General features: G+C 33.1%; 1 protein-coding gene across 2 annotated transcripts in view; it reads right to left on the reverse strand.

The window, feature by feature from the left end:
* Positions 1–434: 434 nt before the first annotated feature.
* SPOCK3 (SPARC (osteonectin), cwcv and kazal like domains proteoglycan 3) overlaps positions 435–21950 on the reverse strand; it is a 421151-nt gene continuing 399635 nt past the window's right edge. For both annotated transcript variants that reach the window (XM_080928625.1, XM_080928626.1), the window contains 4 exons: positions 12499–12720; positions 9456–9518; positions 4688–4825; positions 435–2211 (listed from right to left, as the gene is read on the reverse strand). In XM_080928625.1, the coding sequence (XP_080784751.1) occupies positions 2042–2211; positions 4688–4825; positions 9456–9518; positions 12499–12720 (593 nt within the window). In that variant the 3' untranslated portion in view covers positions 435–2041. The remainder of the gene's footprint in view (positions 2212–4687; positions 4826–9455; positions 9519–12498; positions 12721–21950) is intronic.

The following is a 21950-nucleotide window of genomic DNA, read 5'->3' on the forward strand; positions in this document are numbered from 1 at the left end:
TCCTGGAAGCCTTAATGCTGATACTAAAAAAACTTAATTATAAGATCATGGTATGAAGTTAAATATCTGTATGTAATGTGCTCTATATGCTTTTGTGACACTCTTGAGTACAGTTTTTATGACTCAGGAACATTTGCTCAATAGGCAATGGTATTCAACCATTCCTCATTTACATGTTTACTGCAGAAACCTAGTTAAAGCGATGGGCGAATGGACTTGGGGGAAGGGGATAACATCTGAATGTAAAATACAGAGAATATCCAATAAAAATAAGAAGAAAAGAAACCTAGTTCAGCATTTTAAGACATATGTGACCCAAATAAAATTTAAAATGCTCTTCATTTGGAAATAAAAGCATTTATTTTGCAATATTTGGACAAACAGATTAAAACAAAGCAACAAAGATAATCTTACTATACTCAAGACACTAACAACTCAGATTTACAAACTGTAAAAGTAAATTCAAAAAGTTTTCTTGGCTTTTAGTGGCATGTTATTTTGCAGAATTAAGGAACAAATTTAAAAACTCTTCATGCTCTTTTATACACCCCAGAAAATTATTAAAGAACTGTTTACTTTGGTTACAAGATTCTTTATGTTGTAAACTATACATCAACATTTTAAAAAAGTAAATGCATTGTAGCTTAAATATTATGTAAGTTCAACATTAAATTTTTCATTTTGTGTATATAAATTAAATGGCAAGATTTCACCAAATTTGTGTTCTTACGAATAATATTCCAGGAAATCTTTAAATTCACTGTTGAAGTGAAAGATACCAATGTGTAAACTTCAACTGGTTTCTCCACTTCCATTATGTGCACAGAACTATTGGTCTGATATACCCGAAGATGGTAGTATGTCAAAATGTCTACACAATTAATTAACATGCTAACTGATGTATAGTGAACAAAGTAACTTTTGTTACAGTTAATCTTAAATGCTATTCTTCACAATAATTATAAACAAGTCCACATGGGATTATGTAACAATAGAAAAAAAGAAAGAAACATATTCCACCTTTCTTCATTCCGGCAGGATTTTTATAGCGATAATTTGTTTATTATGTGTGCTCACACATTGCCTAGTCTTCTATACTGGTATACATGCTAACCCTTTCTATTTCTATTTTTTTCAAAGCATCATACAACATTGTCTCTAATTTCATTACCACTAACAAAAATGACATGATTCTAATTTCATAGTAAATGAAAACAAAGAGTTCATATTTTCAAAATTAATTTTGAGGTAAATAAAATATATTTTATTTAAAAAGTGGTTGAAATGAGTTTTTTTTCCCTTTCTAATTGAAATTCTATACAGCATTATTAGTTAGAAAGAGAAAAAAATCTAGACATGAGGCTGTCTAGTAATAGTTTTAAATTCCATATGATAATCAATGCCATTTAATTTAAAAAGTAAGAAGAAAGAGTAAGATTTTATCTTTCAGAATCCAAAGTTTTTCATACTTTGCATCACATATAATATCTAATTATACCCAGAGTAAATTCATAATTAAGAGGATTGCCACTCTATGTTATCATAAATCATATTTTTTCTTAATATACCAACCATAAATTTTGGGAAGATGCCAAATTTGAATTGAAATCAACATTATGAAGTAATTGATGAAATTATTGTAGTTCATGTCATTAGTAAGCTACTATAAATTTAACTTATAAAATCTGTTGTAAAAGCAACATACCTAATCCCAAGCACATATTCATTGTTACTTTTTCTGTTGATCCATTTCTTAGTATTTTCTTATGAATTTTTTGTTATAGTAATCGTTACAACTTTCTATATTCAGGCTGCAACCCATATATGTTTTCTTTTTTTCTAAGGCATATAAAAACTGAAATTAAACAATACTAATTTAAACATAAATTTCTATTATTTTAGCTTCAATATTGGAAACCATTATACAAAATTTATGTCGGGTTTAGAATCACTTTGTTTAGGGATAATAAGGAAATTTGCAATATGTTATTATTTTGTAAATATTAAAAATGTAGAATTTATTGACATTAGTTGTCATTGATCAAATATATCCATCATGGTCATCCCCATCATCATCATCATCCCCTTCATCTTCATCATCATCTTCAATATCATCTTTATCATTCATAAGGTCATCTTCTTCACCTTCATCATCAGTCCATTCACGAAAATCTCCACTTGCAAAATCTCCAGATATCTCAAAGTCTATAGCTACAAAAGCAAGCACCATATTTACTGAAGTGCACAGTAAAATAATTCTGAGTTATATAAAATAATAAAACATGGAAAAGATTAATAAATTTGTGTTTGGTACTTTCTCAGTCAAGATAAGGTGAAAATCCATTCTTGGGAAGCTTGTTTTGTGCTAAAACCCTCACTTGTTAAAATGTGTATGCTCAGAGCACTGTGCTGCATAATATTTCTAGTTTAGTAAATTTGAACTTAGCTCAAGTTTTGTAGAATATCATATCAGACTATGAATCTTATATATAACTTAAAATTATGCCTATAAGCATATAAGGTGAAACAATTGTCTCATCAAATCTATACTTCTTAAATTTTAGAATCAAATATATACAGTGCTTGATACTAAAAGTTAATTTTATAACCATTCAGACTGTGACACTAAGACTGACTAGTTTTGGGGGAGGACAATTCCACTATTATTTTGTTCCCTTTAATCAATGAAATCTTCCTAGGAATGTGTAATGTAGAAGAAAGTCTAAACAGTTGCAAAGGTTGTTTATTGAATGTGAAAGGAAGGGTTCATGATCCAAAGAACATGATAAAACTCTAGAAGATAAAGCAGGCAATGACATTAATTTTTCTAGACACTGTCTAGAAATAGCAATAGGTTGCTTAACTAATGATGTATAGTTTAGTGAGATGTTTCGCAATGCGCTAGACAGAACTGAATGACAACAAACTTGCATTTGTTAAGCCATGATCTTAATGGATTCATTTTTGTCTGTTATTAGAGCAACAGAAAAGTAATATTCACATTAACATAAGTAACCACTAAAATTTTGAGATTAAAATTTGTACCTCTTAATAAAAATGAAATAAATATTAAGTCCTCAAATTATACGGTATTTTTATTTTTAATTCTTATGAATCCTAGTAATATATTTAGGTGGTTGCAAATTGGTTGCTTTAACAACATACCAAAATTACAATTTTACATAAAGAATAAAGTTCTTAAATTCCATATTCAGCTATATTATAGTTGAACCACTATAGGAAAACCCAGCAGTAAGTTGTACAAAATAATATGACTCACTTATTGAATTATTGTGCATATAATTTTTATCAAGAGCATAAAATTAAAATGATTTATCTATTACTGATATTACTAGTAGATGAAGCTACTGAATTTGCAGGACTTTAAGACAGACATTAGAAAGGCATGTTCTCTAGTTTTCAAAACTGTGTCAGATTAAGGATTAAACCCTTGTGCCTGCTTTGGTGATGTAGGCCATATCCCAACCCAAAATTCAGGCTATAAAAATGTTATAGAATTAAAAAAAAAAAACAGTAAAGCAGAAAAGAAAAATTCTGTAAGATTATTTGTTATTGATTGCTATTTACTTCTTAAGTAATCGTTGTTCGTTAGCTTATAAATTACATAAAAGAGACATGTCACCATTAAGTACTTAATTTTCATCATGATTATTGATATTGGTGAAAAGAATACCCATTAGATCTACTTTATGGAATTGTTTTAAGTAATTACTTCTCTCTTATCAGTGTCCAAGTACCTGGCAAACATAAGGAAATTTGGAAAGGTTTAATTGAGGCTAAAGTTTAAACTGTATGGTCCATTATATCAGGGGAACGTGGTGACTGGGTGAAAAGAACAGCCAGAAAATGCAAAAAAGATTTTGAATTTATGGCAGGTGCATCTTACATTGCAATCCAGAAAGGAGAAATCCACACCAAACTGAGATGACCTCAAAACTATAGCACCCACTAGACTCCACATTCAAAAACTCCATAAGGTTCTGAATAGCTTCATATTTAGGAAACAAATGTTTTAACTTAATACCCTCATGGGGATGGACCCATCATTGGAGTTTTGGGGTTACTATTATTAAGTTTTCATAGATTTATATTTTAATAGATATTTATTTGTGTAATATAAACATTATTTGAATCTTAATTTCTGGAAAACATTTTTGATGTAAATTGACAACTTTAAAACACATATGATACTAATTTCTTATACAGTTTTTTACAAAGACACATAAGATGCATGCTCACGGAGTATTAGAACAACTATAACTGACAATATATAATTTTTTATAGTTAAACATTAGCAAAGCAGTAGCGTTTTAGTCTACTGAAATGAAGAGTTCAAATTTATTTTTATTAGGGTATAAACATATCTTGTATAGCATCTCATTAATGAGCATGTCTGGTTCTGACAGACATTTTGAGTTGAAGTAGGAACTGGAATTCAGCTTTTAATTATTAGTCTCTAAAATTTCAAATGTGTCTGTATCATACATTTTCTTACTACCATACAACTTAAAATATGCAAAAGCTATGTCTTCTTTTCACCCCCAACATTCGTAATATTATACATATTTTATAATCATAATAATACTTGCCTCTATTAAATGCTTAAACATGTTTATGAGCCTTTATCATACTTGTAGGTTAGAAAATTGTATGAAATTTCTCTTACCACATTCTGCAACACCGTTTATTCTTGATCCCACGACTTCATTTCCATATCTGTCAACACACCAGCACTGCCCTACACTGCCATGGCACTGTGTTGGCTTGTAGAATCCATCTTCATCACAGAGTGGGATGTACTGCCCTGTGAAATGCATGGTTACACACCCAAGTACAAAAGTAATTTATTAATAAGCTATATTTATTAGGCAATCATTACATATTAATGTCCTCAATAATCAAAACCTGTCTCTATGCTTATATTAAATACTTAAGAACATTTACCACAACAACAAGACTTTCACCAGTCTCATTATTAACAATTTTGTTTCATTTTCCAAAATTTGTATTTATATATTACAAAATTATTCCATATCAAACCATTTATTTACAATATCGTTTGTTACTTTGCTTATGTCAGCTGAACTCCTTCTTTTACACCACCTTTTATTTTCAAGAAAATAAAGTTTAAATATGACTCACATTGCAAAGGTCTTCCTATACATTTGTGTGTGTGTGTGTGTGTGTGTGTGTGTGTGTGTGTGTGTATGCGTGTGTGTGTGAATTTCTCTTTTTGTATTGCTATATATTGTTTTCTTTAATTATTACATATTTTATGATACACTTTATGTATTTACATTTTAAACATTATCCCCTTTTCTGGTTCCCTTCTGTCCCATCACCCCCCCACACACACACACAGTTTCTTCTATGAGAATGTTCTCCTTAACATGCATCCACTCCCAACTCAACACCCTGGCATTCTAAGACAGTGGGAAAATGAGCCTTCAGAATACCAAGGGATTCTCTTTCTATTGATGCCAACCAATGCTATTCTCTGCTAAATACACACCTGGAGTCATGAGTCCCCACCTCACCCCCACCATGTGTATACTTGGGTTGGTGGTTTAGTCCCTTGGAGCTCTTGGGGGTCTGGTTAGTTGATATTGTTGTTCTTCCTATGAGGATGCCAACCCCTTCAGCTTCTTCAGTCCTTTCTCTAACTCCTCCTTTGGGTTCCTCATGCTCAGTCCCATGGATAGCTGTAACCATTCTCATCTGTGTCAATAAGGCTCTGGTAGAGCCTCTCAGGAGACATCTATATCAGGATCCTGTCAGCAAGCACTACTGGCATCAGCAATAGTGACTGAGTTTGTGGCTGCATATGGGATGGATCCTGAGGTGAGGCAGTCTCCGGATGGCCTTTCCTTTAGTCTCTGCTCTACTCTTTATTTTAAATTAGTACATTTTTTATATTGTTAAAGAATCCTTAGCCCAGGGCTCATCTTTCAGGCAGATAAGTGATTTGTCATGAAATGTTTTACATAAAAAACTGATGGTCATAATAAGTAGTGGGGAAATTTTCTTCTTAAACTGTGACCAGTGCTTGTAATAATATAAACCATAAGTGCAAATGATATACCAGTCCATGAGTATGTTTCTGCAACCCAAAATTTTACATAATACCACGAGGAAAGGATTATATTTGAATAAATAGTTTACAGTTGATCAAGGTCCACTCATACGAAAATCTATTCTTTCCTTATTTGAACTTATTTTAAAAATCATTTTTAATCAGCATGTTTAATTGGAAGACTTTCCTTACTCTTCTTTAATATAAGAAAGTCTATTTAATAGAACCAGATATTCTATATTTTTCTGATGAGGGTACAATCATGATACATAGATACTTTGGCCAGCTTCTACATCAGGGTCAAGAGTCATGTATCTCAATGTGCAGATCAGTTTGCATTCATATCTGCAGTGCAGTGCAGCTACTCTAATTACTAGAGTTCCCTTCTAACTGTCCTGCCATACAAACTGATTTTAACATATTTATTAAAAATAATAATTTAAATATTTAAATACTACAATTTTTTATCCAATGGGCTTAAGTCTGTAAAAAAAACAAACAACCAACCAAAATTTTGAGGATGTAAAATTATTGTACAGTTGTATACAGAATATAATGTTCATATTTTCTATATATATTAGATACGCCTTAACCAAAACACCATGATGATTCTGTTCATATAAAAAAATAAGCAGAAGAAAAAAAAAGAAAACAACTGATTATCTAGATTTATGTTATATTGGAATGTTTGTCAAGACCTTTTATTTAAATAAGTAAACTTTTAAAGAACTAAACATTCATCATTGCCTACATTCTGTGTACTGTGTTAGGCTCTACAAATAAGATTAGCTAATTTTCCAGCATTTGTTAAATAGAGTTTCAGTTTTGGTATATGGTTTACATAACAGTGAAAACAAAGAATGGTTAAATATTTTAAGAGAAGATATTGCAGAAGTGTGTTAACAATATGTAATGAGGGAAGCACCCACACTTCTGCTATATCTTCTCTGAAAATAGTTAGCTTCACATGGTTCTCACTGTTATATAAACCATACCCCTTAAACTGAAGCTTTAGCTAATGAATGCTGGGAAAATAGCTACTTTTACAGTTTTTCTCTCTTTGTTTTTGTTATTATTTTATTTTCATTGGGGTGGGGGGCACAAGTGAGGGTAGACCTGGGAGGCCAAGATCAGAGGTCCATTATCATCAAGGCAGGAACATGGTGGCATCCAGTCTGGCATGGTGCTGGAGGAGCTGAGTTCTGCATCTTTATCTGAGGGTTGCTAGAAGAATACTGACTTCTGGGCAGCTAGGATAAGGGTCCCAGCTACTCCTATTTTTAGAACTTAACACAGTACACAGTATATATGTATTGATGAATGTTTAGTTAGGAAATACAGAGACAAGGAGTAGAACAAAGACTGAAGGAAAAGCAGGGGAGAAGAAATGGGACAGGGGCATCTGGAAAGGGGATGACATTTGAAATGTAAATACATAAAATATCCAAAAATAAATCAAAAAATATTTTCATATAAAATGAAAAATAAAATTACTGAATTGTGACATAAAGTACTTGGAAAGACAAGTGAAATTTGAGAGCCTTTTGTAGAACCTCACGCATTGAAAACTCCCTAGAATCTACTAGATTGACCTTAGGGACATTTCCTCATAAGGATATGTAACCCCAACCAGAAATCTTCTGTATCCCAGCAGTAGCATTAGATCAGGGACATAATCCAGTCACAAAACCTTTGACCTTCAATCAATTTGCCCTGTCTGCTTGATGTGCTGGGGTAATGGTGGCAAGGGACTTGTGGGAGTGGCCAACCAATGCCAATTCCTGTTCCAACTTGACCAATACCATGAGAGTTAGTTCACACGTGGCCTAGCCTGGATGGCCATGAATCAAATGCTGGACAGTCCAGAGATCCAAGATAGAAACATAAGTAGGAAAAGATGTCAATGAAATGCTCTCTAGTGACATTCTGCTATATTTAAAAATGGTTGTGGGCCAAACTGTCATCAGAGAGCCATCATCCAGCAACTGATGGGAATAAGTGGGAGACCCATAGCCAAACACTAGGCAGAGCCAGGGGAACTGTGCAGAAAAGCTGGGAGAAAGTATTGCAGGAGCCAGAGGGGAAGAAACCATGATAATATGACCCACAGAATCAACTAAGCAGGGCTCATAAAAGCCACCAGATACTCAAGTGACATCAAGGACTTTGTACAAGTTCGAACTAGGTTCTCTGAGTATACATTTCAGTTATATAGCTTGGTGTTCTTGTAGGATTCCTACGAGTGGGAATGGAGCACATCTCTGACTCTTTTGAATACACTTGGGATCTTTTCTTCTATATTTGATTACTTGTCCAGCCTTCATAGGAGGGATTGTGCCTAGAGATTTTGTAATTTGTTATGCCATATTAGGTTGACATCACTGGGAAACCTGCTCTTTTTTTTAATGAGAAAAAGAGGAAAAGTAGATCTGGGAAGAGGAGAAGTAGAATGGAGGACAGAAAAGAATAGAAAATATGTTGGGAATATAATGTATACAATGATAAATACATAAAATCGTGATATGTATATAAAATTAATAGGAAATATAATAAAATAATGATCTTGATGAATATGATATTAATAATGAAATATTGATATGTGGCATGTACTATATGAAATATGTACTATAATTTATGAAATTTATCTATCTCCAGGTGCTCATGGCTGATCTCTGCTAGTCTACTCTTCTTCTTCTTCTTCTTCTTCTTCTTTTTCTTCTTCTTCTTCTTCTTCTTCTTCTTCTTCTTCTTCTTCTTCTTCTTCTTCTTCTTCTTCTTCTTCTTCTTCTTCTTCTTCTCTCTCTCTCTCTCTCTCTCTCTCTCTCTCTCTCTCTCTCTCTCTCTCTCTCTCTCTGTGCCTCTTCTACTCTTTTAACTCCTCCCCATACCCTGAATAACTGCTATTCTGTACAAACAAATAAAAACTAACAAACAAAAACAAAAAAAACTTACTAATGAAAAACCACAAAAATTCTGCTCATACTTTTTGTTGGAATACTTTCATTCATGTATGCAATTAGTTGATTAAATTTCATATAGGTAGCCACATCAATTCTTAAATGTTTAATGCACAAATATACACTTTCACTGATTCTTAAACTTAGTATTGCTTAAATCTATTTTGTACTTAAAATCTTTCAAAATATGGACGTGATATTAGAGCAGTAAAACAGACATTATATTCTTCAATTGGTGAGGTAATAAAAGTAAGTTCAATGGCTTTTCCAAAAGTTCATAAATTTTGCTGATAAAATTTTATGCAGTCTGTCTTTGTTGGATTAGTATTGATTTTACGTTTGTGTTTCCCTGGGGTTATTCATTATAAGCAATAAAACTTACAGAAGAATGAGCTGTGACTCACCTAGGAGCTTCTTTATTCCCTGTCGTTTCTGAATGTTGCTGAGCTCAGTGTGGCAAGGTGGGTCTGCAAGGACATCAGATACAGTACTTCAAAGATGATGTAAGGTAACCTTCTTACATCAAGTAAGCTTCTCATCATGGTAAGACTCATGCTATCCATCTGTTGTCATGGTTTTATTGTGGATACATATGTGTGGATATATCATGACAGACATGCACCAAAATATCTACTTATGGACACACAACAGAGTATAATAAGTTAGCAAATTCTAGCTATGGTAGTTCTTCCTGATATTCCTTGGAATGGCCAAAATTAGAGGAAAATTGAAAATAACATAGTTATGGATGATGGAATATACTTCCTTTTTGACATTTAAAAGGTCTTCCATGTAAGTCCAGCTGATTGCTGACAAAAGAATTTACCTATTTTCTTCTCCATTTAGACAGGTTATAAAATAATAGAAAGATGTTTTTTCATTATAAAACATTCTATGAAAAAGATACTACTTTCCCCTATTAAGATTAAGCATTTATCCATTATGTTATGATAAAATGTTGCTGTCACATCTTGGTATTTCTAGTTTCCAAAAAGGCTACATTTACCTAAGTAATTTTAAAACAAAAATTTAATATACATTTTTTATAAGTCATGTTTCAAAACCTAGTGTACTAAAGCCAATTTGTAAGTATATATCATGTGTTGTATAGGTATAATGTGATATGTATTATCAAAATTTAATGTGAAAGTACTCATCCAAAGTTTAAGAAAATGTCTCCAAAAAAAATGAACAATTTTTGCCTTTGAGATAGGTAGAGACAGGAAAGTATTATCACTATCAAAGAACACTCAAAAATCAAAATAATTCTTATTTTTCTTCACTGCATGCTCTCAGGAACAAGGGGAAATACACAATACAATCCAGGTAATTTAAAATTATTTACTATGCCAATTGCAAAGTAGTTCAATTATTAAATAGCATAGTAAAAAAAAGAGAAAATATTGTGTACAAGCTGTATATGTTCTATGTCAGTATGTTAAGCCATAAATATTCTATTAAAAAATTAAAAGTGAAAAAAGTAATTTGTTTTAGATGCTATGTACCTACTTGATTGTAGTTCATCTTTAAAATGATGCAACTTAACTTTTCCTTAAAATAAATAATATGCATCAAGATATATTAATATATCCCATAACAATTTTTGTTTCATTAATTTACTGCTATGGCATTAGCCAAACTTTCCAATTGTATTAAATTAATTCTTTAATGTGCTGTAAAGGAGAAGGGAATTTCTATTATTTTCACTCCAGAAATATAGAGATTTGTTCTTATGTGTACCTGATGTCCTAGCCATGTTTCACGGTGCTTTTACAATATTTATCTTTCAAACAAAATGTTTACTAATATAAATTCAAAATACATTTATTCAGTATGAAATATTCCTTTCCCACTTTTGGACCATCATATCCAACATAAGCCTTCAGGCTCAATGAACTCAGCTGTGTAGAATACGCATGTATGTTCAAGTATGTGTATTTTTCAATGTTCATTAATAAACATCAAAGACATAACTGGCAAACAAAACTGAAATGGCAAATGTTCAAGTACAGAAAAATATTAAAAAGCACATTTTAATGATAATATGTTCCAATTTACTATCTTACTCTTTAAATTGTACTTGCTCTCAATGACAAAAATGTCATGGGAGGAAGTGTCTCATTACATAGGACCTATATGTAATTAAGTCAATAATGTGTATTCATAAATGTGTGCAACTTAAAACATTTAATTTAGCAATTCAATTTTACACTTTTTGTTTTTCATCAAAAATAGATTTTTTATTAAATATTAAAATATTTTGCATTATGTTTTCCTTGCTCCTAGATTCTTTGATAATCTCCAAACTTCTCTATTCTCTCAGATTCATTTTATTTAAAATGATTCACAGGTAGGTAAGGCTTCCTCTGAGCTAAGCCTGTATTTGAATCACTTTTTACCCTTGTGTAGGCAATTATATTCTTCCTAATTTTTGAACTATTAATAAATGTACATAGTGGTGTTAACAAAGCAATTTTTATAATTTCATATGAGATACAATAATAATTGTCATAGTTTTAATACACTGTTCATTCTTTATGCTTTCATCAAATTTAGAAATTGCTTTCAGTAATAGCTCAACCATATGAACCCTGTTTCCAGTATTCCATTAGCATTTTCATAACAATGATTCCTTAGTTTTCTACATATTTAACATAATGTGAGCATGTTTAGGTGATTTTTCCTGTGTTTATTTAATACATAACATTAATTCTGGAAGTAAAATCTAAAATTTCAAGTACATTTGTATCCCAATTAGACTTGGAGGCATTGGAAATATTGGGAAGAGTTGAAAAGGTCAAAAATGTGAAATTATTCTATTTTAATTAAAAATGTGTAATTTATTTAAAAAGGTTTGCAAAGAAGACACTTTCCTTTTCTGTTGTCTCACTTCTTGCAGAGTTTTAGAATACTCTTTCACTCGTGAATTTTTAACAACCTAAACTACTTTGGAAAGATTGAAAGACTAAGTAATTTTGAAAATAAAATGAGTAAAAATAACTTCACAGTGAATGCCCTGGTTCATGGAACTCATTTAATAAGATCACAAAATGGAACATTAAAACTCCACAGTATAGTGATAAAAACCCCATTTATTTTACACTGTAGGCAAAGCAGATAGTAAATTAATTTCAATGATTACTTTTAATATCTATGTTCTCATATCTCTCTGTGCTGCTTGCTGGTTCATAATAGGAATTGTAATGAAATCCATTAATATAAATTATTAATTACTATTTTTCCATCTTATTTAGACTATTTGTATCTTTAGCACAATTATTTTGTTCAATATAGTGCCTATTTGTTCTTTCATTAAGCATTCTAATTGGAAAAAGGACTAAAATGAGTGAAGCATTTTGCAGTGCCAATATTTTTTTGTTATGAGTAAAAAGATAAAATTGGAAATGCAGGACAACTAATTCCATTGTGGAAGCCTCATCTTTTTACCTTGCTGTCTCTGGAAGCAGTAGCACCATTCATTGTTGGATATCAAACTGTCCTTGTATGTATCACAAGAATTGAAGAACGCCTTGGTGCACTTCTCATTCTTATCAAGGTAAATGCTCCCGAGCTCTGACTGGTCCAGTAGCAGGTCATAGTTTGTATCAAGTCTATTAAACATCCAGCCAAGTGAATCCTTGCAAATTGGCAAAATACTGGTATCAAACCCTACATGAAAAGAGAATAGAATTAGCTCATAGGCAAGATATCATCATCAGAAAGTAATGTAAATCAACGAAGTATGGAAGAACAGAGTGGAAGACTTGGATACTCAGAAGAGCGAAAATTTTTAATTTCAACATTCATTAGGCACAAAAATGTCTATCACTAGTTAAAAGGATTAATCAACCAGACAACATCTGCTCCTAATCAGTCATCATTCAATAGAATGTGGCATTGCAATTGTATACTATTTAGGCTAATCATTGTCAAATCTTATCAGATACTACATTGTCATAAATTGCAATTTATTATTGACTAACAAAAGCTGGTGGAACTCATTTTCATATGAAGAAATGAATTCTATTTTTACACAAGTATGACAGATGCAAACTCCATAATAGTTTCCATATTGTCCTGTGTTGGTAAATGCTATCTTGAATGCAGCATTACACACAAAACTGTTAATAAGAGAAAGAAGAGCAATGATACAATATTATTCACTCTGACTTCAGCTCTTCTTGTGATGAATTGTTAAAATTACAAATCTGCCACAAGGAGAGGCAGTGGGGTGTACTGGAGGACAATGGGGTTCATGAAATGGCAAGCCAGAGTTGTCTGAGATTTATGTGCTGTTAGATATGAGTCATCTACTTATCTCACTTAAGCAGTGAGTCGTATATTTATAAAAGGCCATCAATTATTTTCACCATTAAAACATTACCCCCAAATATACAAAGATGCAGTTTCTCCAACTGGAGTTAGGATGCAAGTCCTTGCTTGTATGAGACATGAAACCCCACACAAACTAATAAACCAGTTAAGGTTGTTGATGAGCTACTAAGGGCTAAGAAGGACTACCATGAGAATAAGTAACTTTGATAAACAACTTTCTGCAGGCTCAGGGAAAGATCTCAAGGAGGACAAGACATAAAAATAGGCAGAAAATTCAAATTGATAATTAGAGATGGATTTGGAAAAATTATAAAGCTACATTCACCTACCTACATTTTATGTCTTATAGAATGCCTTAATTTCTTCAAAAAGAGATGAATATCATACCCCACTCCTTTACCCAAAGAACGTGAAAAAAAAATGAAATGATTCCACCACTGGTAAAGACTAGGAAGAATATCTTGAGTACTGAGCTATAAAACTAAGAACCAAAAATTTGAAATAAAGCTATAGGAGACAGGTAAAAATGACTGAAAGTTATTTCATGTCATAAAAAAATAAGTTTCTCAGCCAAAACATATGACCTGAAGACAAGGTGATCAAAGAAAGATGGGATGATTTATTCTGAAATAAAAAATGAAGATTTTATATAAAAGTGATTTCATCATACAGTTTGAAATATGATTTTTATATAGAATAAATGTAATATATGATAGGGGGCAAAAATTGCCTCTATGAAAAAAAATGAAGACTTTTAAGAAGCAGCATACCGACCTAGACCAGCAGGTAACCTGGGGGTACAGAACTAGTGAGGTTTTGCAGTGAGTACACAGAACACAAGGAGCACTTGGTGGTGGTGCTTGTGGCCAACATTCCTTTCCGGACCAAAGATAGTGCTTGGAGTAGGTGCCATGTAGTTTGTCAGAGAGAATTGCGAACTGCCTGGGGGAGGCAGCTCTGGAATATCAGCTCAATGGGTGCTTTTACACCTGGACCAGAGGAGAGCGTGGCACAAAGGCCCCAGGAGGGCACACCGTTAGTTCTCAGTGAGCAGAGAATGCTGTACTCACTGGAAAAGGGTCCATTTTAGCCTAGAGAAAAAGCCAGATCTCAACCACTAGTACTCAGGACCAGTGGGCAAAGGGCTGAGCTCCAAGAACAGCCTCACAAGAGCTCCTCCAACTTGGTTCACAAAGACAACTAAATACCTGCCACCAGAACTCACTGCTCACCTACAAAAAGCTGAACACTCAGAAGATATTTTCTTGCTGAGTCCACAGGCCCTCAGATTCACAAGAGAGTCATGTGCCACTCACTGACAACAAGACCACATACAAACAGAGACAACACGACACCAAGAGGAAAATGAAAGAACTTAAGCAATGGGAACCAAGACAACCTGGCAAAAAAAAAATACCCAGCTCTCTCACCACAGCAAGCAGTGGATTGGCAAACACTCTATGAAAAGAAGACTTAGATCTGAAATCATACATCAAGATAATGATGGATATCTTCGAGAAAAGCATAAATAACTAACTCCCATAAACAAGAACGGGAGGAAAACCATAAACAAATAGAAACTTTTAAAGAGGAAACATGAAAATCACTCCAAGAACTCAAAGAAATACAGGAAAACACAATCAAAGAGAGGAAGGAATTGAAAATGGAAATAGAAACAATAATGAAAACACAAAAAGAGACAATCCTGGATATGGAAAACCTAAAAAAGAAATCAGCAGTCACAGATGCAAGCATCTCCAACAGATTATAAAAGATGGAAGAGAGAATCTCAGGGGTTGAAGACAACATTGAAAACATAGACAAAACATTCAGTGAAGTTGCAAAAACCAAAAAGCTCCTATTCCAAAATGTCCAGGAGATACAGGACACAATGAGAAGAACATATCTAAGGATATCTAAGGAAAGGGGAGACATAACAACAGAAACCGAGGAAAATTTCAGAAATAATCAGATCTTATTAAAAAGCCTATACTCAACAAAACTGGAAAATCAGACAGAAATGCACAAGCTTCTAGACAGATACCAGATACCAAAGTTATATCAGGATCAGATAAACCATCTAAACAATCCGATAACACATAAAAAAATAGAAGCAGTCATCAAAAGCCTCCCAAACAAAAAATGGCCAGGGCCAGATGGGTTAAGTACAGAATTCTCTCAGACTTTTATAGAAGACCTAATGTCAATACTTCCTAAACCATTTCACAAAATAGAAACAGAAGGAATACTAGTCAACTTGTTCTTTGAGGCTACAATTATGCCCATATTTAAACCACACAAAGGCCCTACAAAAATGAAAATTCAGAACAATTCCCATCATGAACATCAATACAAAAATACACAATAAAGGTCTTGCAAACTGAATCTGAGAACACATAAAACAATCATTCACCATGATAATCTAGGCTTTGTCTCAAGGATGCAAGGATGGTTCAATATACGCAAATCCCTTAATTCTACACACCATATAAAAAACTCAAAGAAAATTAATGCATGATTGTCACATTATATGTTGAGAAAGCATTTGACAAAATTCAATACCCCTTCATGTTAAAAGTCTTTGAAAGATCATTAAATCAAGGCACATACCTAAACATAGTAAAAGCAATATACAGCAAACCTGTAGCCAACATCAAACTAAGTAGTGAGAAAGCAATTCCAGTAAAATCATAGACTAAACAAGGCTGTCCATTTTCCCCCTACATATTTAATATCTAACTAAATGTCCTAAACAGAGGAATTTTAGAAAACAAAAGAAGGTCAAAGGGATATAAGTCAAATAGAAAAAAGTCAAAATATCACGATTCGTTTATGATATGATAGTAAACTTAAGTGACTGCAAGATCATTCACCAGACAACTCCTAAATCTGATAAACATATTCAACAAAGTGGCTGGATATAAAATTAACTCAGGCAAATCCGTAGCCTTCCTCTACTTAAAGCATAAACAGGCTGTGAGAGAAATTAGAGAATTGATACCCTTCACCATGTTAAATACCTTCATGTGACAAATGAAAAATCTGTATGACAAGAACTTCAAATCTCTGAGGAAGGAAATTGAAGATCTCAGAAGATTGAAAGATCTCCAATGCTCATGAATTGGAAGAATCAACATTGTAAAAGTGGCCATTTTGCCAAAGGCAATCTACAGATTTAATGTAATCCACATCAAAATTCCAACTCAATTCTTCATAGAGCTGGAAAGAAAAATTTGCAAATTAATCTTGAAAAAAAAAACTAGGATAAAAACATCTATTCTCAACAATAAAAGAACTTTTGGGAAATCACCATTTTCGACCTCAAGCTATAATACACATCAATTTTGATAAAAATTGCATAGTATTGGTACAGAGATAGGCAGGTAGATCAATGGAACAGAAATGAAGAATCAAAAATGAACCCATACATGTAAGGTCACTTGATCTTTGACAAAGGAGCTAAAAATATTCAATGAAAAAAATGACAACCTATTCAAAAATGGTGTTGGTTTAACTGGCAGTCAGCATGCAAAAGAATGCAAATTTATCATTTCTCATTTATTTCTACATAGCTCAAGTACAAGTGGATCAAAGACCTCCATATAAAACTAGGTACACTGAAACTATTAGAAGAGAAAATGAGGAAGAGCTTACAACACATAGGCATAGGGGAAATTTTCTTTAACTGAACATGAACAATGACCTATGCTCTAAAATCAAGAATTGATAAATGGGACCTCAAGAGAATGCAAAGTTTCTTTAAGGCTAAGGACACTGTCAGGAAGTCAAAACAGCAATCAACAGATTGAGACATGATCTTTATAATCCTACATCTGATAGAGAGCTAATATTCAATATATAAAAAGAACTGGAGAATCAAAAAATCCTATTAAAACAGGCTACAGAATTAAACAAAGAATTATCAACTGAGGAATACCAAGTTGCTAAGAAGCCTATAAATAAACGTTCAACATCCCTAGTCATTACGGAAATCCAAATCAAAACAACCCTGAGATTCTACTTCACATCAGACAGAATAGCTAAGATCAAAATCTCAGATGACAGCATGTGCTAGTGAGGCTGTGAATAAAGAGGAACACTCCTCCACTGCTGGTGGGACTGTGCAGTGGTACAACCACTCTGGAAATACTCTGGTGGTTCCTCAGAAAATTAGACACAGTATTACTGAAGACCTAGATATTCCACTGTTGGGCACATACCAAAAGATACTCCAACATCTAAGAAGGACATATGCTCCACTAAGTTTGCAGCAGCCTTAATTATAATAGCCAGAAGCTTGAAAGAAGACAGATGTCCTTCAATAGATTATAGGATACAGAAATTGTGGTACATTTCCACAATGGAGTACTACTCAGCTATTAGAAACAATGACTTCATGAAATTCCTAGGCAAATGGATGGAACTAGAGACTATTATCCTTAGTGAGGTAGCCCAGTCACAAAAGAACAGACATGGTATGCACTCACTGAGAAGCAGACATTAGCACCAGAAAGCAAGAACTACCAAAGAAACAGTTCACAGAACTTATGAAGCTCAAAAAGAAGGAAGGCCATATGGATTCCTCAATCTTTCTTAGAAGGGACAACAAAACACTCATGGAAAGAATACAAGAAGAAATAGAGGAGCAGGACTTGATTATAATATCATTCAAAGGCTGCCTTACCTAGGGATCTACCCCATATGCAGGCACCAAACCCAAGCACTATTGCTGAAGCCAAAAAGTACTTATTGGCAGGAAGTAATAGTGTTGCCTCCTCAGGAGCTCTGCCAGAGTTATTCAAATACAGCTAAGCCTTCCTGCAGCTAGCTATTGGACTGAACAAAAGGACCCAAATGAAGTTGTTAAAAAAAAAAAAAAAAAAAAACTGAAGGAGATGAAAGGGGTTGCAACCTCACGGAAAGAGCAACACTATCAACCAACCAAACCCTCCACAACTCCCATGGACCAAAACACCAACCACTGAGCACACATTGAGAGAGTTATGGTTCTAGTTGCATATGTAGCAGACATTAGCAGTGTTTGGCATCAATGTGAGAAGAGCCCTTTTGTGCAGTGAGGGTACATTTTTTTTTTTAATGTAAGGGAATGCTAAGGCAATGAGGCAGACAGAGTGATTAGTAGCTTTTGCACTGTAGTTGAGACATGTGTGGGAGAGAGGAGTTATATGAGTGGGGTTGGGGAAAGGGATAACATTTTAAATGTAAATACAGAGAGTATCTAATAAAATATTAAGAATACATAGCAGGAAAATACATGTTAAAATTCTATCTCATATTAAATAAGTTGTGTACATATTTGAATATATAGACACAAACATTTTTAAGAAAAGTATAACAAATAATATGATTAAGGTTATTTTTTTTTTTTTTTTAGTTTGCGTGTAAATGCATAATTTTGTGAACATACCCAAGTGAATGTGTTTCTCGTGGATACCATAGTCATCTCATCTTCTTGGAGCTGGAATTGAGGGGGTTTGTGGACCACCCAATGTGATACAAGGAATTAGACTTTGGTCTTCTGTAAGAGTAGTGTGTGTTCTTTAACACAGCACGACCATCAGTATTTTTTGTAAACAAGTCTATTATTTTTGGTTTTTTTTCTTTCTCTTATATCTTTATTTTAAAAAAAGAAAGATACATGTACAGATTTTAAAGGCATACTATATGAACATATTTTTGTCACTTAATTTTTTTAGAGAATTGATAGTATGCACTAATTACCATAAGCATAAAGTACATGTAGAACAGAACGCAATATTGAGACAGTCAGAGTTTTCTTGGTGTGTACAGATTAAACATAATGATTTTTGAATACCAAAAATTGCCACAAGGCTATGTTCTTAGCTCTTGCATTACTAATGATTTCAGGTCCAGGTGGACCATACTCTGAGAGGGTGCTATACATATATTTATTTTTCCTAAGAAGGACTGAAGCTTTCACTTTTTGGCCTTCGTTTTTCTTGAGCTTCATATGTTCTGTGAGTTGTTTCTGGAGTATTCAGAGATTTCTGGGGCTAGTATACAATTATCAGTGACTGCATATTATGTCTGTTCTTTTGTGATTGGGTTACCTCACTCAGGATAATATTCTCTAGATGCATCCATTTTCCTAGGAATTTCATAAAGTTATTGTTTCTAATAGCCAAGTAGTACTCTGTTGTGTAAATATACCACAATTTTTGTATCCATTCATCTTCTGAAGGACATCTGGGTTCTTTCCAGCTTCTGGCTATTATAAATAGGACTGCTATGAACATTGTGGTGCATGGGTCCTTATTGTATGTTGGAGCATCTCTGGGGTATATGCTCACAAGTTGAATAACTGGGTCTTCAGGTAGTAAACAAGACTAATACAAATATGAAAAAGATACTCCAATGTTCCCATGACAATGTACTTCCAAAGTAATGATGGTGGAAATAGATATGGAAGAATATGAGATAGACTGAAGCAATTTGGTTGAAATAGATACATATAAGATACTACCACAATACACTTGTGCTTACCAGTTTCTATTTTAAGTTCTTGATATCAGTTCGTAGGACTTTCTTTAAACGACTAGTAGGTATGACCTTGTTGGAGAAGCTGTGTCACAAAGTTAAGATCTGGATTTCTATAATCCAGGCCACACCCAGTGGCTTTCTCTCTGTCTTTCAATCAGGATGTGGCTCTCAGCTTCTTCTCCAGCAGCAGGTCTGCTTGCTGGCGACCAGACATCTTTCATTATGATAGTGCACTGCTCTGCTATTTTTTTCTATCAGTTGCTTTGGTTATTGTTTCTCCTCACAGCAGTAGAACGCCAACTCAGTACTGTATATGCACGAGGTCACTTATGTTTTAAAAAAGCAGCATATCAGAATGCATATATTATAGAAAATTTTGTGTTTAGCCTGTTATAAACATTTTACTCTATTCTGAGAAATGCATGATGTTGATAAAAGATATAGTTATTCTCTGCATATAAGTCAGTGCCCAGTCCTATTATGACTGCCCTCCAAAAGTCCCAACAAGCAGCTGAAAAAGTCAGGTGCCAATATTTACATTCAGCCAATGGAAAAATGTTGCTGATCCTTGTGGTTGAATTAGGGAAAAGCTGGAAAAAGTCAAGAAGTAGGGTGACTCTATCGGAGAACCAACAGTCTCAACTAACCTAGACCTCTGAGATCTCTAGAACACTGGGCCACCAAACAGGCAGCAAACACTGATATGAGGCTCCCAACACCTATACAGGGGAGGACTGCAAGGTCTGGACTCAGAAAAGATGTAACTAACCTTGAAGAGACGCAGGGAGTGGGAAGGTCAGGTAGGGGAAGGTAAGGGAGGATGGAGGAAGGAAGTATAGAATGTGTAACAGTTAGAGGGTAGACTGGAAGGGGGTATGGCAGAAAGGGGATGACCTCTAAAATGTAAATACAAAGAATATCTGATTAAAAAAGAAAAACCTTTGTGCCCAGTTCAAATATATATAACAAAAACAAAATGTAAACATGCAATACTAAATATATTTTTTCCTGTGAAATATTGAAAATAATTAAACATATTAATGTCACAAAGGGATTATTATGAAATAGATTGTTATTTATTGCCTTGCATTTTGTCGAAGAAATACCATGGTATATAGACTCATTTTACTTTACTTTCAATACTACAAATAATTATAGTTTTTAATTATTTGGTTTATGTTTAATTTGTACATTTCCCTTGGCTTTAACTACTACTTAATAAACATTTCGAGATACATAGTAGTCACACATTCTAATTGTTTCATGAAGTTGTAGTTTGCCTTGCTCATGTTTGCCATATGTTAGGGTAGGAAGAAATCTCACAGCTGTTTTAGATTTAGATTTTCATCCTTTTAGTTGCTAAAGAGGATAAAAAAAATCAGGTATATTTTTAGTCATTTTCCTCAAAGTAGGTTTAGATTCTTGTTTAAAAGTAACTTAAAAACAATAAACTACTTTAGTTAGGGAAAAACATTTCATTTTTGGCTAAAAATACAATATGATTGATAAAGTTTTATTCAGCCAATGATGAGAAATCTACTTTTTATGAATTTTATACTTGCTGGTGGGTAACAATAGTTCACATTGTGTGATATTAAATGTTCCTAAGAATATGCCTACAGTTTACTATGCTGCCAAGCCAATGAATATTGTGATTTCCCAAGGAATAATAAAATATGAGAGCTTTACTGCATTAATTAAACTACATACATTTTATTTCATAATTATACATTAAAATACATAGAATAAAAATATTTCACAATATTAAGAGTCATTTGATCAAAATTCCAATATCACTCCTTTACGATAATACCTTAGTAATGCTATGGTACATAATTAAATTTCATTATAGAGAAAGTTACAACATCGTCCTAATAAAAGAAGAAACTGCCAGATGTCTCAATAATTAGAAACACCAAAATAAGCAACGATCTTGTTGTTTTATTTTATTACTTGAAATAAGAAAAGAAAATTTATCTTCTAACTTTAGATGTTTGTTTTCAATGGATGAACATTCCTGTTATACCTAGAAGGCTCCTATC

The sequence above is a fragment of the Micromys minutus genome (genome assembly GCF_963924665.1).
Source record: "Micromys minutus genome assembly, chromosome: 14".
Classification (NCBI taxonomy): Eukaryota; Metazoa; Chordata; class Mammalia; order Rodentia; family Muridae; genus Micromys; species Micromys minutus.